This window comes from Rhodofomes roseus (genome assembly GCF_022264815.1).
Source record: "Rhodofomes roseus strain CIRM-BRFM 1785 chromosome Unknown C8Q71scaffold_4, whole genome shotgun sequence".
NCBI classification, from domain to species: Eukaryota; Fungi; Basidiomycota; class Agaricomycetes; order Polyporales; family Fomitopsidaceae; genus Rhodofomes; species Rhodofomes roseus.
The window spans coordinates 611931-624242 of record NW_025952960.1 but is presented as its reverse complement, the minus strand read 5'-3'; the positions used below and the strand labels follow the sequence as shown (position 1 = coordinate 624242).

The 12312-nt window shown below is 51.1% G+C and overlaps 2 protein-coding genes across 2 annotated transcripts; one reads left to right on the top strand and one right to left on the bottom strand.

The window, feature by feature from the left end:
* Window positions 1-8095: 8095 nt before the first annotated feature.
* Window positions 8096-9545, top strand: C8Q71DRAFT_721217 (uncharacterized protein; the record flags this gene model as incomplete). The annotated part of the gene is made up of 7 exons (XM_047921426.1): window positions 8096-8332; window positions 8369-8478; window positions 8539-8643; window positions 8802-8854; window positions 8905-9094; window positions 9172-9508; window positions 9543-9545. 7 exons carry the CDS (start codon window positions 8096-8098, stop codon window positions 9543-9545), a joined length of 1035 nt encoding a protein of 344 aa, XP_047782187.1.
* Window positions 9546-9769: 224 nt separating this feature from the next.
* On the bottom strand, window positions 9770-11121 carry C8Q71DRAFT_721216 (uncharacterized protein; the record flags this gene model as incomplete). Its single annotated transcript, XM_047921425.1, has 7 exons — window positions 9770-10111; window positions 10172-10216; window positions 10278-10313; window positions 10436-10504; window positions 10554-10744; window positions 10817-10854; window positions 11003-11121. 7 exons carry the CDS (start codon window positions 11119-11121, stop codon window positions 9770-9772), a joined length of 840 nt encoding a protein of 279 aa, XP_047782186.1.
* Window positions 11122-12312: the final 1191 nt, after the last annotated feature.

Here is a 12312-nt window from a genome sequence, read left to right as displayed (position 1 = left end):
ACGGGGAGTAGTTGGTGATCATGCGAGCAAGGTCGCGTGCGTCGACATTCGGGAAAGTGGGGGCTACGATGAAGTCGCGAGAGTAGGTGATATCGTTGATGGGGATCAGGTGGCGAGCGGCTTGTTTGACCGCGGAGTAGTCTTTGAGCTCCTTGAAACGTCGGAGGAGTCGTCGTGCGGAGGCATCTCGTCGGGATATGAAGAGATGGATGGCGTCCTCGAGGAGGTCCTGCTGGACCCAAACGTCCGCCGCTGCCTCATAGAGGTCAGTCAGTGTGTCCATTGCATCGAGAACGACGTTGGGGTCGTCGTTGATGAAACCATCATGCTCAAGTTGCGTGAGGAGGGCCCCGGGTGCGCAGAGGACCTGGGAGGCGAGGGGCCAGTTGAGTGTCCCTGGTGGAAGTGGTTTCGTACGAAGGATGGTTTCGAAGAGGGAGGTCGAGTCGCGGGTCGGAAGGAGGGGGTTGCCTTGCGTGGAGGCCGAGGAGTGGGGCGGCATCGTAGTTCGTGTCCTTTGGTGCGCACTCGGAATCGGCATTTGTCACAGAGGTGGTAACGGGGGTCAAGTGGGAGACGTTGCTTGTGGTTCAGGCCGAGATAGGGGAGCTGGGTGATGACCCACGCGTCGTAGTAAGCCTTGAGAGAAAGGTCGTCGTAGGCAGCGGTGGAGGGCATAGAGCTCGACTCAGCAGTCGCAAGCGTTGTCGTCTTGGGGTCCGAGTCTCACCACTCCAAGACGGCTCTTCTCTTTATACTCGTAGAGGAGTCGGAGATGGTGCGCGCGCTTGTACTCCTCGAGGGTCTCTTCCCCTGTGCCCAGGAAGATGTCTTCGGGTTCCCACGAGTTCTCACTGGGAGGGTACCCTTTCCACTTCACGAGGTACTGGCGTCGGCTTGCCGTGCCCTTGTGACCAAGGATAGCTTCAAATTCCCATGAGTTTTCTCCGTCTACTTCGTCCGGGGGAGGTTCTGTATAGGTCGGGCCGTGTTCCTCGGTCTCATTGTACGGGGATAGGAGACCGGCGTGGAATACAGGGTGGATTTGCCATTGCGGAGGCAGTTGGAGGCGATACGTCGCTCTTCCCATGACCTCGGTGATCTTGAAAGGACCTTCCTTCTTAGGAGCTAGTTTCCTTGTGGCGTAGGGGAGGCGGAGGTGCCGCGTGTCGAGCCATACCTGCTGATCCTTCTTGAAAGCAGGTGTGCGGTCCTTGATTCTCTTCTCAATGACTCGTTGCGCAGCTTCTAGTGCGAATGCGGCTTCTTCTCGGGCTTTCTGTAGCCGCTTGAGTCGTTCTTCCGTGGTCAGGGAGTCAGCAACTTCGGTGATGTGGGGGATTCCTCGGGGTTCATATCCCATCATTGCGTAGAATGGCGACATCTTGATGGCGGAATGAGGTCGGGAGTTGTGCGCAAACTCGGTGTCAGGGAGCATCTCGTCCCATGTTTCAGGATTGTTCGCGCAGAAGATTCGGAGGAATATCTCGAGTTCCTGGTTGGCTCGTTCCGTCTGGCCATCAGTCTGGGGGTGGTACGCCGTGGATAGTGCGCGTTCAATTCCGGTCAGGCGGCAGAGTTCTCCCATGACCTTGGATGCAAACTGAGGGCCACGATCGGAGATGAATTTGCGTGCAAGTCCGAAGCGTCGGTACACGTGGTCGTGGTTCATCTTGGCGGTTGTTTCGGCATCCACCTGGTCTGTGCATGGGATGAAAATTACCCCCTTCGTAGAGTCGTGGTCCACCACGACATAAATAGCATTATGTCCGCGGGGAGTCTCGGGGAGTGCAGTGATGAAGTCCATTGTTTGGCAAGAGAACGGTGTGGCAGGGTGTTGCGGCGGGATTGGAATGAGTGGAGTCACAGTGGGATGCGTGTTCGGTTTCATCTGCTGACAGATTCTACATCCCTTGACGTATCGTGCGATGAATTGTCCCATTCCAGGCCACCAGAAGTCGCGTTGCACGAGGGTGGTCGTCTTGTGGATGCCCGGATGACCTGCGGAGGGGAGCTCGTGGTACAAGCGTACTACGTTCCGTCGGAGTCCCGCATCCGGGGGAACATACACACGTGATTGATACCATACCAGGTCTCCGTCCGTCTGCCAATCCGTAAGCGAGGTCTTTGCAGGTGCAGGTCCTTTGCCAAGGAGGGCATCGAAAGCCTCCTTTACCATGGGTTCCTTTTCATGGCAGTCTCGTAGGCGATCGAGGAGATCTGCATTGATGGCTCGCACAAAGAGCTGAGGGGCTAACATTACGATGTCGTCATTGTCATCAGCCCCGGTATCGTGGTCGCTGCGTCGGGATAGAAGGTCGGCGATGGTCATTTGCGTTCCAGGGACATGTGCCAGTTCGTAGTCAAATTCGCTGAGGAACAGTGACCATCGTGCTTGTCGTCGATTGAGCTTCTGCGCGGTGCGCCAGTAGGTCAAATTACGGTGATCTGAGCGGATTTGGAGCTTGTGCGGGCTACCAAGGAAATAGTGTTTCCAGGTCTCCAGACCGCGTATGATGCTGAGAAGTTCGCGGTCGTAGATCTTGTAGTTCCATTCGGCGGGGTTCAGGGACTGGGAAATGAAGCCGCAGGGGTGCAAGTCTCCGTTTGCATCACTCTGTAGCAGGACACCGCCGGTAGCAAACTTCGAGGCGTCGCATTCGAGAGCAAATGGCCTGGTTTCATCTGGCATGACCAAGGTGGGAGCACGTGTAAACTCGTGCTTCAGATCCTCAAAGGCGAGTTGTTGCTCCTCGTCCCAATGCCATCGTACGTCCTTCTTTGTGAGGTCCACTAGGGGTCGTGCACGCTCAGAAAAGTGGAGGATGAACCGTCGGTAGAAATTCGCAAATCCAACAAAGGAGCGGACTTGTTTGACTGATTCGGGTACGGGCCAGTCAGCGATTCCGCTCACTTTCACGGGGTCCATGGCAATGGTGTCCGGTCGGATTATCATTCCCAGAAATTCCACTTCAGTGACGTCGAAGTGGCATTTCTTGGGTTTGAGATAGAGGTCGTGGTCCTTGAGGCGCTGGAGAACTCGGCGAGTCCGTTCGTGGTGTGTCGCAGTGTCTGCGGAGTAGATCAGGATGTTGTCCATGTAGATGACTAGCCAGCCTTCAGCTAGCATATCTTCAAAGATGGAGTTCATCATCTGTTGGAACGTCGAGGGCGAGTTGCATAGACCGAAAAACATGACCGTGGGTTCGTATAGTCGTGGTGGACCCTGGTTGGATCCGGGAACCGCGAAAGCTGCCTTCCATTCATCACCCTCCTTGATTCGGACATTGTTATAGCCGGCGCGCAGATCCATCTTGGTGAAGATCTTTGCGCCTTTAAACTTGTCCATGAGGTCCGAGATCAGGGGGAGGGGGTAGCGGTCTTTGACCGTATTCTCGTTCAGCTTTCGGTAGTCCTGACAGGGTCTCCACGTTCCGTCTTTCTTTCCAACGAAGAAGAAAGGACTGGCGATCGGAGAGTTGGAGGGTCGTATGTAACCTTTCGACTCGTTCTCTTTCAAGAACTTGTCAAGTTCCTCGCGTTGAGCATGACTGAGAGGGTAAACCTGGGTCTTCATCTCCGAAAACCCCGGTTTCAGGTTGATCTCGTGGTCGTACTCGGTGTGCTCTGGGAGTCGAGATGCCGTTACTTTGTTGAATACCGGGAGGAAGTCATGCAGATAGGGAGGAACAATTTCCTCAACCATCTTCTGCTTCTTTCCAGCCCACTCAGAGAGCGCTAGCTCAGTGGCCGTGGTGGTTCGTCCGATCGAAAATGCCGTGGGGATTAGTGCGCCGGTGCCGGTTCGTATCATCCGATTGATAGCATGCCTGGACGGCAGGGGCTCTGGGGTGTCTTCATGTTCCTGCGTCAATGGTGTTTCAACGAAAGCGAGTGTTGCCAAGTAGTTTGCACCAGGGGCATACGATGCCAGGAATTCGTCAGGGTCCAGATCTTCGGTCATGGACCGGAGTCGTGCTTCATAATCTTCCTCGCTCTCGAGCGGTTCAGGGTGTGGGTTCATAGGGGGGAAGTTGGGGAGTTCCTCAATTGGCTCGTCCAAGAGAGAAGTCTCCGCTACAACTTCCTTCTGAGGAGCATCAACAGCTCGCTCGTGTTCTTCTTCGGGAACATCCTCGACGGTCACTCGTCGAGGTGGGGTTGGTTCACGGGGTTCTTCGGGGCTGCAGGCCCGATCGGGTGGTTCCTCAACTTGTCGGCGGATCCGATAGACGGGAGCGGGAGGTAGCTCCACTTTGATAGTTCGTAGGATTTCCGCCTTGCTAAGCTGTTCGTTCTGCTTGCGTTTGGCCCAGTACGTCTGGTCTTCAAACTCGAGCTCGCCTGTCTTCCAGTCGATGATGGGGTTCTCCTTCTGGAGCCATTCATGGCCTAGAATGAGATCCTGTCTTCCGATCTCGGCAACGTACGCCTTAACAAGCTTGGTTGTTCCCTTCCATCGATAGCGAAGGGCGACGGCGTGCGATATGGTTCCCTTCTTGTTGGGAGTATCGTCTACGTTGAAGACCGGGATGGGTCGGACAAGGGGTACCGAGGGTAGGCGTAGTTTGATGACAAGACGAGGGTGGATGTACGTGGCCATTGCGCCACTGTCGATGAGAGCTTCCGTTTCGATGTCTTGATGCACTCCGATCACCATGAGAGGAAAGTAAAGGGCTTTGAATTGCGTGATTCCTGTTACTACATGGGATATGTGGAGTGCATAGGTGGGGTCTGGGCGCATCGATGACTCAGACCCACTCAAAAATCCTTCGACATTTGCTCAAAGAGGGGGGCGCGTTCTTCGAGCGGAAGTTCCTGGAAGACTTCTCGTACATAGGCGGGAGTAACTTCTCGCACGTGGGTAGAGGAGGCGGGCACACGGCGTGGGGAAGTTCGGTTGCGCTGGGTGAACTTCGGGTTCTGTCTCTTCTCGGGACAGTTCCTGAGGAGATGTCCGGGTTTGTGGCATCCGAAGCAAAGGCCCAGTTCCTGGTGACGTTGCCGTTCCCTCTGATCCATAGCATTGATCTCCATAGGTTCGTCCAATCGTCCGCTGCCTCGTCCAGAGGGGTAGGAGGAGCGGTGGTTGTTACCTCCGCTGTTCCCTCCCTCGTAGTAATTGGTATTGTAGATCTGGCGGGAGTCGAGTCGGAGGACAAGGTCAAACCACCCTTGCAGGGTTGTGGGTGGTTCCATATTCATTGCCTTGTCAAGGAGATCACGGCGGATTGCCCTCTTGAAGAACCCGGAGAGGGTCTTGTCAGAGAGGTCAGTCCTGGACGCGATGGATCAGAATTTGGGGATGAAGGCAGGGGTGGGAGTCTTTCCTTGCTTTAGAGTCGTAAGCATTATCGAGTCTCTGTCTCCTTCGGCATAAACGGGGAACGCCTTCAAGAAGGCCTCCTTGAAGTCTTTCCAAGACTCAAACGCATGCTTGCCCTCTTCTTGGGCATCGGCTTCTCCGTCCATGTGCAACTTCTTCCAGTAGAAAGCATCGCTGTTGTCGTCGATGAGGAGGAGAGCGTAAGCGATCTTCCGTTGATCGTTGGCATCGGCGTTGCCTGTTGCGCTGTAGTACATCTCGAGACGTCGGATAAACGGTTTCGCATCGGTAGCTTGTCCCTTGAACTTGTCAGGTGCGGGGACCTCAAGCTTGGTAGCCGTGCTCGTGCGGGTGGTAGACATTGCGTCGTCTGATTCGGGTTCGTATTCGGGTTCGGATTCGGGTTCGGGTTCGTTCGACTGCGTCTCGAGTTCCGGTTCGAGAGGCTTCTTTTCGACACCTGTAGCGAGGTTCGAGGAATACTGGGTGAGGCTAGATGTGCCTACTTCGGGTACAACGTGTACCAGGGGGCTAGTTCCTACTGCGGGGGAAGTAGCTTCGTGCTTCGAGAGTTCTCGTCGGATAGCCGCTGGAGTCGCCGGCTTCGGTCGTTCGTCTTGGATCTTCCTGATCCGTTCGGCAGCCTTTCCTTTGGTGTCTAGGTAGGCGCGGGTCTGTTTCTGTTGCTCTTCGAGGGGAACAGTGTCGTGGAAGAAGGCCCAAATGCGCTTCTCTCCTTCTCGTTCTGGTTCTTGCACAAGCACAGGTCTGTGCTCACCGGTGTCCTTCTGATACTCGAAGAGGCGAAGGTCGTCGTTCCACCAGAGGTTCGGTAGGGTTGGGAGCCCGTAGGTGACGGGTTCGATCTCAACTCGGTAGTCCGTGGTGGATGGGGAGTCCCCTAGACGGAGGGGCACTCCGGAAGCGTGTGTGAAGATGTGTGGGCTCTGCGCCTGAGCAGGCGGAGCGTAAAGATCAGTTCGACCTTATGTTACGCGAAGCGTGACACCTAGAGCACTAGCTCTCAACCTAACCCTAAACGTAGGGACCTTAGGTTCTAATCGTCCTTGGATGGGGAGGATGGTCTGAGACGCTGCTAAGTCCGTCTAGCAGGTCGAGCGGGGAGTTTCTGATATCCAAGGAGCTGGTGAAGCTTCAATAGATAACCAGGTCGAACTGAGGTTCGACCACTACTGTACACAGGTCTTATATACATGGGGAGTTCAGGGCAGGTCCTGAACGAGTCACAACTACCTAGCCAATAGGAGCGCAGGGGAGTGAGTCATGACGAGTCAGGGATCGAGTCATAAATGATGAGTCAAGTATGAGTAAGGGACGAGTCATACTGAGTCAGAGATCACGTGAACTGCTCCGGGTTGGGCCGGAGCAAACAGCGAAGGAGTCCGAAGACTGGAACCGTAGCGTCATGGGGTTGGGCCCATGCTAGGATAGTACAATGTTCAAGTGAAAATAAGGGAAAACAAACGTTGACGTAACAGTAAGCCTGTTACTTCTCTTCTCTTAAACTAGCTTGTACAGATCTAAACAAATGCGGAGAATTCAGTGAATATTATCAAAAGCATAGACAATGAATTGAAAGGCTCCAATTGAGAAGAAAGACTCTATTTCATGTTACACCTTCAATACATCTACATTGGTTGCTGTATCATCAGCCCAGTGCTTACAGAAGCAATACATTAGGCTCTAGTCACTGTCTGTGTGGCACACATACTCCCACAGATGCTAAGCATGTATCATACATGCAGTGTTTAGTCAGAGGGGCCCAGATGAGGTCTATGAGTGTGCTGTTCTGTGTATTGCCATAAGTAGTAGACAACCTGCCCAATAAGGAAACCACAGCTGATACAGGGCAAATGGGCTTGTTATGAGCTTGTAAAAATGTGCAAAATCCTGATAATATAACAGGAAACTAAACGGGTACAGCTGGTCATCATAAATGACACAAGTCAGCGATAGACATGACACATAAGCAATTATATGCACACTAGTGGTCAAATTGCCCAATATTGCTCATCTTTGCTGTGTCACAGAAGCAACTGACACATACAAAGTCATTCAACTGCATGAGGTCACTGTCCTGATGATTCAGTGAGTATCTGGAGCAGACAGAGGTGCTTTGACTTATGCAGAGGCACATGTGAATTTTTTTGTTTTGCACTTTCCAGCCCAACCAGCCACTGTAAGTGCTTAGGAATATTACTGTATACTCTTTGAATGGATGGCTATCAGATGGGCATACTATGTCTACTATTGTTGGCTACTGATTGACTCTATACAGTGTGAGTGCTGGCCACAGCAGCTAGCCAACCTGTAAGTCACATGATGAAAGCCACCAGTTGCCATATTGGGCGCCACTGGAAGGTGTTTCATGGGCCCTCACCCCAGGACAGAGCAGCCAGCCACAGCATTTATTTGTATCTGTTGGTGCAAGTCGTGTCATCTGGGAGTTTCAAATTTTAGGTCCCGCCAGTAGGACATTAGTATCAGTTACTTATCTTTGCTTATCTGGGCCTCAAAAAGTCACGTGGACTCCTTCCAAATCGGGTGCCACTGTAAGGTGTTTCATGCCCTCCAGTCATAAGAATGATTCCTTCGTACCTCAGGGATTGTAATTTACTAGCACGGACAATCTGGCTTGCTACACCGTCTACAAGGTCTCCAAACTGACCAAGTCACCGCATGTGGATGTACCAGCGGTCCTGGACCAGGTAGGTATCATTCATACACGGTGAGTACAGACGTACTAACATGATTGAAAATGAAACAGATACTGAGATGGTAATCACACCCAACAATGCCGACTTTTGGCCACCATGCCCTCGGAATGGCATTCAGTTCAATGCCATTAGGGCCGGTTGGGAGGAGCTCAGTGCTCCTCTTCAAAGCTCCAATCCTGAGATAATCAAATTCTTGACATCCATAACTCGCCCACTCTCAGAGCATGCCATTATCAAATGTGGTCTGGAGATGTGTCATTACTTGGATGTGGGTTTGAAAGGCTATGCATGGGCCAACACTTAGGAGAAACTCGAGGCAGTACTTGCTCGATGCATAGCTGCTAAACACCAGGACACCGCTGCTTCCTTTGGCATTATGCTCAGTCGAATTCAACTAACATGCAAGGTCACAAGGTGAGATTTGTTTGTCCTGGAACACCTGTATGGCTGACAGCCTGACACTGAATGCAACAGTATGCTGGCAGACAAGGACAGGGCCTACAAATTGATGCAGGTCATATGGGACGCTTGTCTGGGGCACGTTGAGGACGCACCAGTTTATAGAGAATTCAATGAGATGTGTGTGCCTGGAAGAAAGTAGGCACGGTTGGCGGCAGGAGGTAAGCAAGTACTCAGGCGGACAAGGTACCAATTCTGAACATCACACCAAATATGGCAGGGTCAATCTATGTACTTATGGTGATCACTCTTTGCAACCAACAATGGACTATCCATAGGGGCCATGTCAACCTCTCAACAGACATTGGTAACCTGCTGAGATGGCCTGACGGTGCGTTGAATCTCTTCACAATGGCTGGATGGAATCTGAACAACGCATAGATTCAGAAGAAGGGAAAATGATCAGGGAGTCTATCATACCCATGGTTGCACTTCTAGCTCGCACCTGCCCTATCAAGATCGGGGAGATCATGCAAGATTCAGCTCTGCTCGAGCTCAATGGCGTGCCTGCGGAGATACTGTGCAGCAACCTAGCCGTATCTGACAAATTGTTCAAGAGTGTCGGGTCCAAGTGAGTGCTTGAGCTTACAGCTAGCCCCCAAGAGTACTGATTCTGGTGCTTACTAGTTCATTTGCACTAGTCCCTAGGCACAATGCTGTGTGGGCGCACTTTGATAGCATTTCCAAATCCACTCCCCCGCCATGTGATAGGGAGGAATCTCCATTAACTGTATTCTCGGAGGAATCTGAGCCCAGATCCATAGATGCTCAAGGGGACTGGTTGGCGTTGGCTGTGCCAATCCCTACCAAGTCAGCGGGCGTGCAAGTGCAGACCATTGCAACCTCATATGATCCCGGACACACCGATAACTCACGTTTCCCAGCTTGTCAAGATAGGAACAATAACAATGAATGGACAGAGAGAGCTCGTGCAGAGGCATGTGGAGGTAGCAAACCAGCAGACCTCCAGGAGCTGGAGACCATGGTGAGTACACTGAGTTGCATGAATACTTAAATAGTGACGTGCGTCCCATGCAGTTGAGCACAATGTATGTCCATTCCCGAGGACACAGCCAATGGAGCTACATGGAAGTATATAGAAAATCAAGGAGTGTTGTAGAAGTGTATAGTACATGTCCTTGACTCATTTACACCTGTTGGAGTCTGGGTTATAGTTAGTATAATACTTACTTCAAGGTAACCAGTTACTTGAAGTCAAGCAATAGAGTAGAGGGTGTCTCCTTTGTTACAGAGGAATAGTAACGAAGTTGAATGGTTGAATGAATAGATTACCGAAGTATTCAATACTTGGTAACTCGGCAGGAAGTGTTGGTACTATACCCCTAACACTGCCGTGCATGTCCACAACGTGCCACAGAGGTTCTTCACCGTTGCCGACATTTGGCACCACTCTAACGTACCAGCCCACTAGGTTCCCAAGCGCGATCATGTTGTCCTCTGTTAGACTGTTTGACTGCGCTCCACATGCTTTGTAGTCCGCAAGATGCGTCTTGACAAGGTCAAATTCCTTGTCTGTGAGGTATGACTTATCTTCGCTGGTCGCAGGATCACAGCTTACTGCCGCCCCCTGTGCACACGTATAGCAGATAGAGGGACAACCACAATGCTCGATTGTTACTACACATACCTCTGTCAAATCCTGTGTCTCTTCCAGTTTCGAAGTGCTTGAAGACTGTACCAATTAGTGAATTAGATGTGTTTTGGTTAAGGGTAGCAGTTCCTGCTCTGCTCACAGGCTCGCCTGCTGTCTTGGCATCTGTGTTCTGCGCCTACACATGTTGTTAGCACATGAAGGAAGATTTGGACAGAAACGGCGGACACCCGACACATTGGGGGACTTTTTGCACTGTGTAGTTCTGGGTACAGCCGCATACAAGTGCAAAACACACACCTTTTTCGACAGGTATGCCATGTACATAGCAGGCAAACGCACTCCCTTTGCCTTGTAGCCTTCAACGACCTTTGAGCATGATGTCAGTATGTTGCAAGGTACAGTGACATCAACATACACAGTGCTTGGCTAGGGCATACACCTGCTGCCCAAGAGCCCTGATGGCGTTGTTGTACCCCTCAGGTAGAGCCATTTCATTTGCAGCCTTGATTTCCTCATTTGTCTTGGCACTGAAGTACGCATCAACGACTGCTTTCCCATACACGTTGGTGTTTCCGTGGTCCCGGGCCCATTCCATCCAATTGATGTCTGTTTGGATTGATTAGCAGTACATATGTGGTTAATAGAGATCAACGTATGTTGTGGATCGCAACCAATCACTGGCTCCACGTCCATTTTGCGGGCCAGAGTGAAGGCGTCTGGGTAATGAGAGAGGCACACTCCCCAAAGATGTCACACTCCCCAAAGATGTAGAATTGGGTTGAACACCTTCTTCTCATCGGCCTTCGCATATTGGAGTGCCAATTTGCAGATCCCAATGCACGTGTTGACCATCCAGGTTATTACCTTACAATAATGCCATATGTCTTGGCCATCGGTGATGACTGCTGGGCGGTCAGCACTAGAGGCCCAAGGGCAGCCAACGTCCTGCATGCTGTTTGTTGCCTCATTGATGAGGTAGCCATGGTGGGCTCATTGATGAGGTAGCCATGGTGGGCTCATTGATGAGGTAGCCATGGTGGGTGATATACCTGTTGAGGAGGTGCATTACAATCCCTGAGGTACGAAGGAATCATTCTTATGACTGGAGGGCATGAAACACCTTACAGTGGCACCCGATTTGGAAGGAGTCCACGTGACTTTTTGAGGCCCAGATAAGCAAAGATAAGTAACTGATACTAATGTCCTATTGGCGGGACCTAAAATTTGAAACTCCCAGACGATGCGACTTGCACCAACAGATACAAATAAATGCTGTGGCTGGCTGCTCTGTCCTGGGGTGAGGGCCCATGAAACACCTTCCAGTGGCGCCCAATATGGCAACTGGTGGCTTTCATCATGTGACTTACAGGCTGGCTGGCTGCTGTGGCCTGCCAGCGCTCACACTGTATACAGTCAATTAGTAAGTAATCATAGTAGACATAGTATGCCCATCTGATAGCCATCCATTCAAAGAGTATACAGTAATATTCCTAAGCACTTACAGTGGCTGGCTGGGCTGGAAAGTGCAAAACAAAAAAATCTACATGTGCCTTTGCATAAGTCAAAGCACCTGTGTCTGCTCCAGATACTCACTGAATCATCAGGACAGTGACCTCATGCAGTTGAATGACTTTGTATGTGTCAGTTGCTTCTGTGATACAGCAAAGATGAGCAATATTGGGCAATTTGAACACTAGTGAGCATATAATTGCTTATGTGTCATGTCTATCACTGACTTGTGTCATTTATGATGACCAGCTGTACCCGTTTAGTTTCCTGTTATATTATCAGGATTTTGCACATTTTTACAAGCTCATAACAAGCCCATTTGCCCTGTATCAGCTGTGGTTTCCTTATTGGGCAGGTTGTCTACTACTTATGGCAATACACAGAACAGCACACTCATAGACCTCATCTGGGCCCCTCTGACTAAACACTGCATGTATGATACATGCTTAGCATCTGTGGGAGTATGTGTGCCACACAGACAGTGACTAGAGCCTAATGTATTGCTTCTGTAAGCACTGGGCTGATGATACAGCAACCAATGTAGATGTATTGAAGGTGTAACATGAAATAGAGTCTTTCTTCTCAATTGGAGCCTTTCAATTCATTGTCTATGCTTTTGATAATATTCACTGAATTCTCCGCATTTGTTTAGATCTGTACAAGCT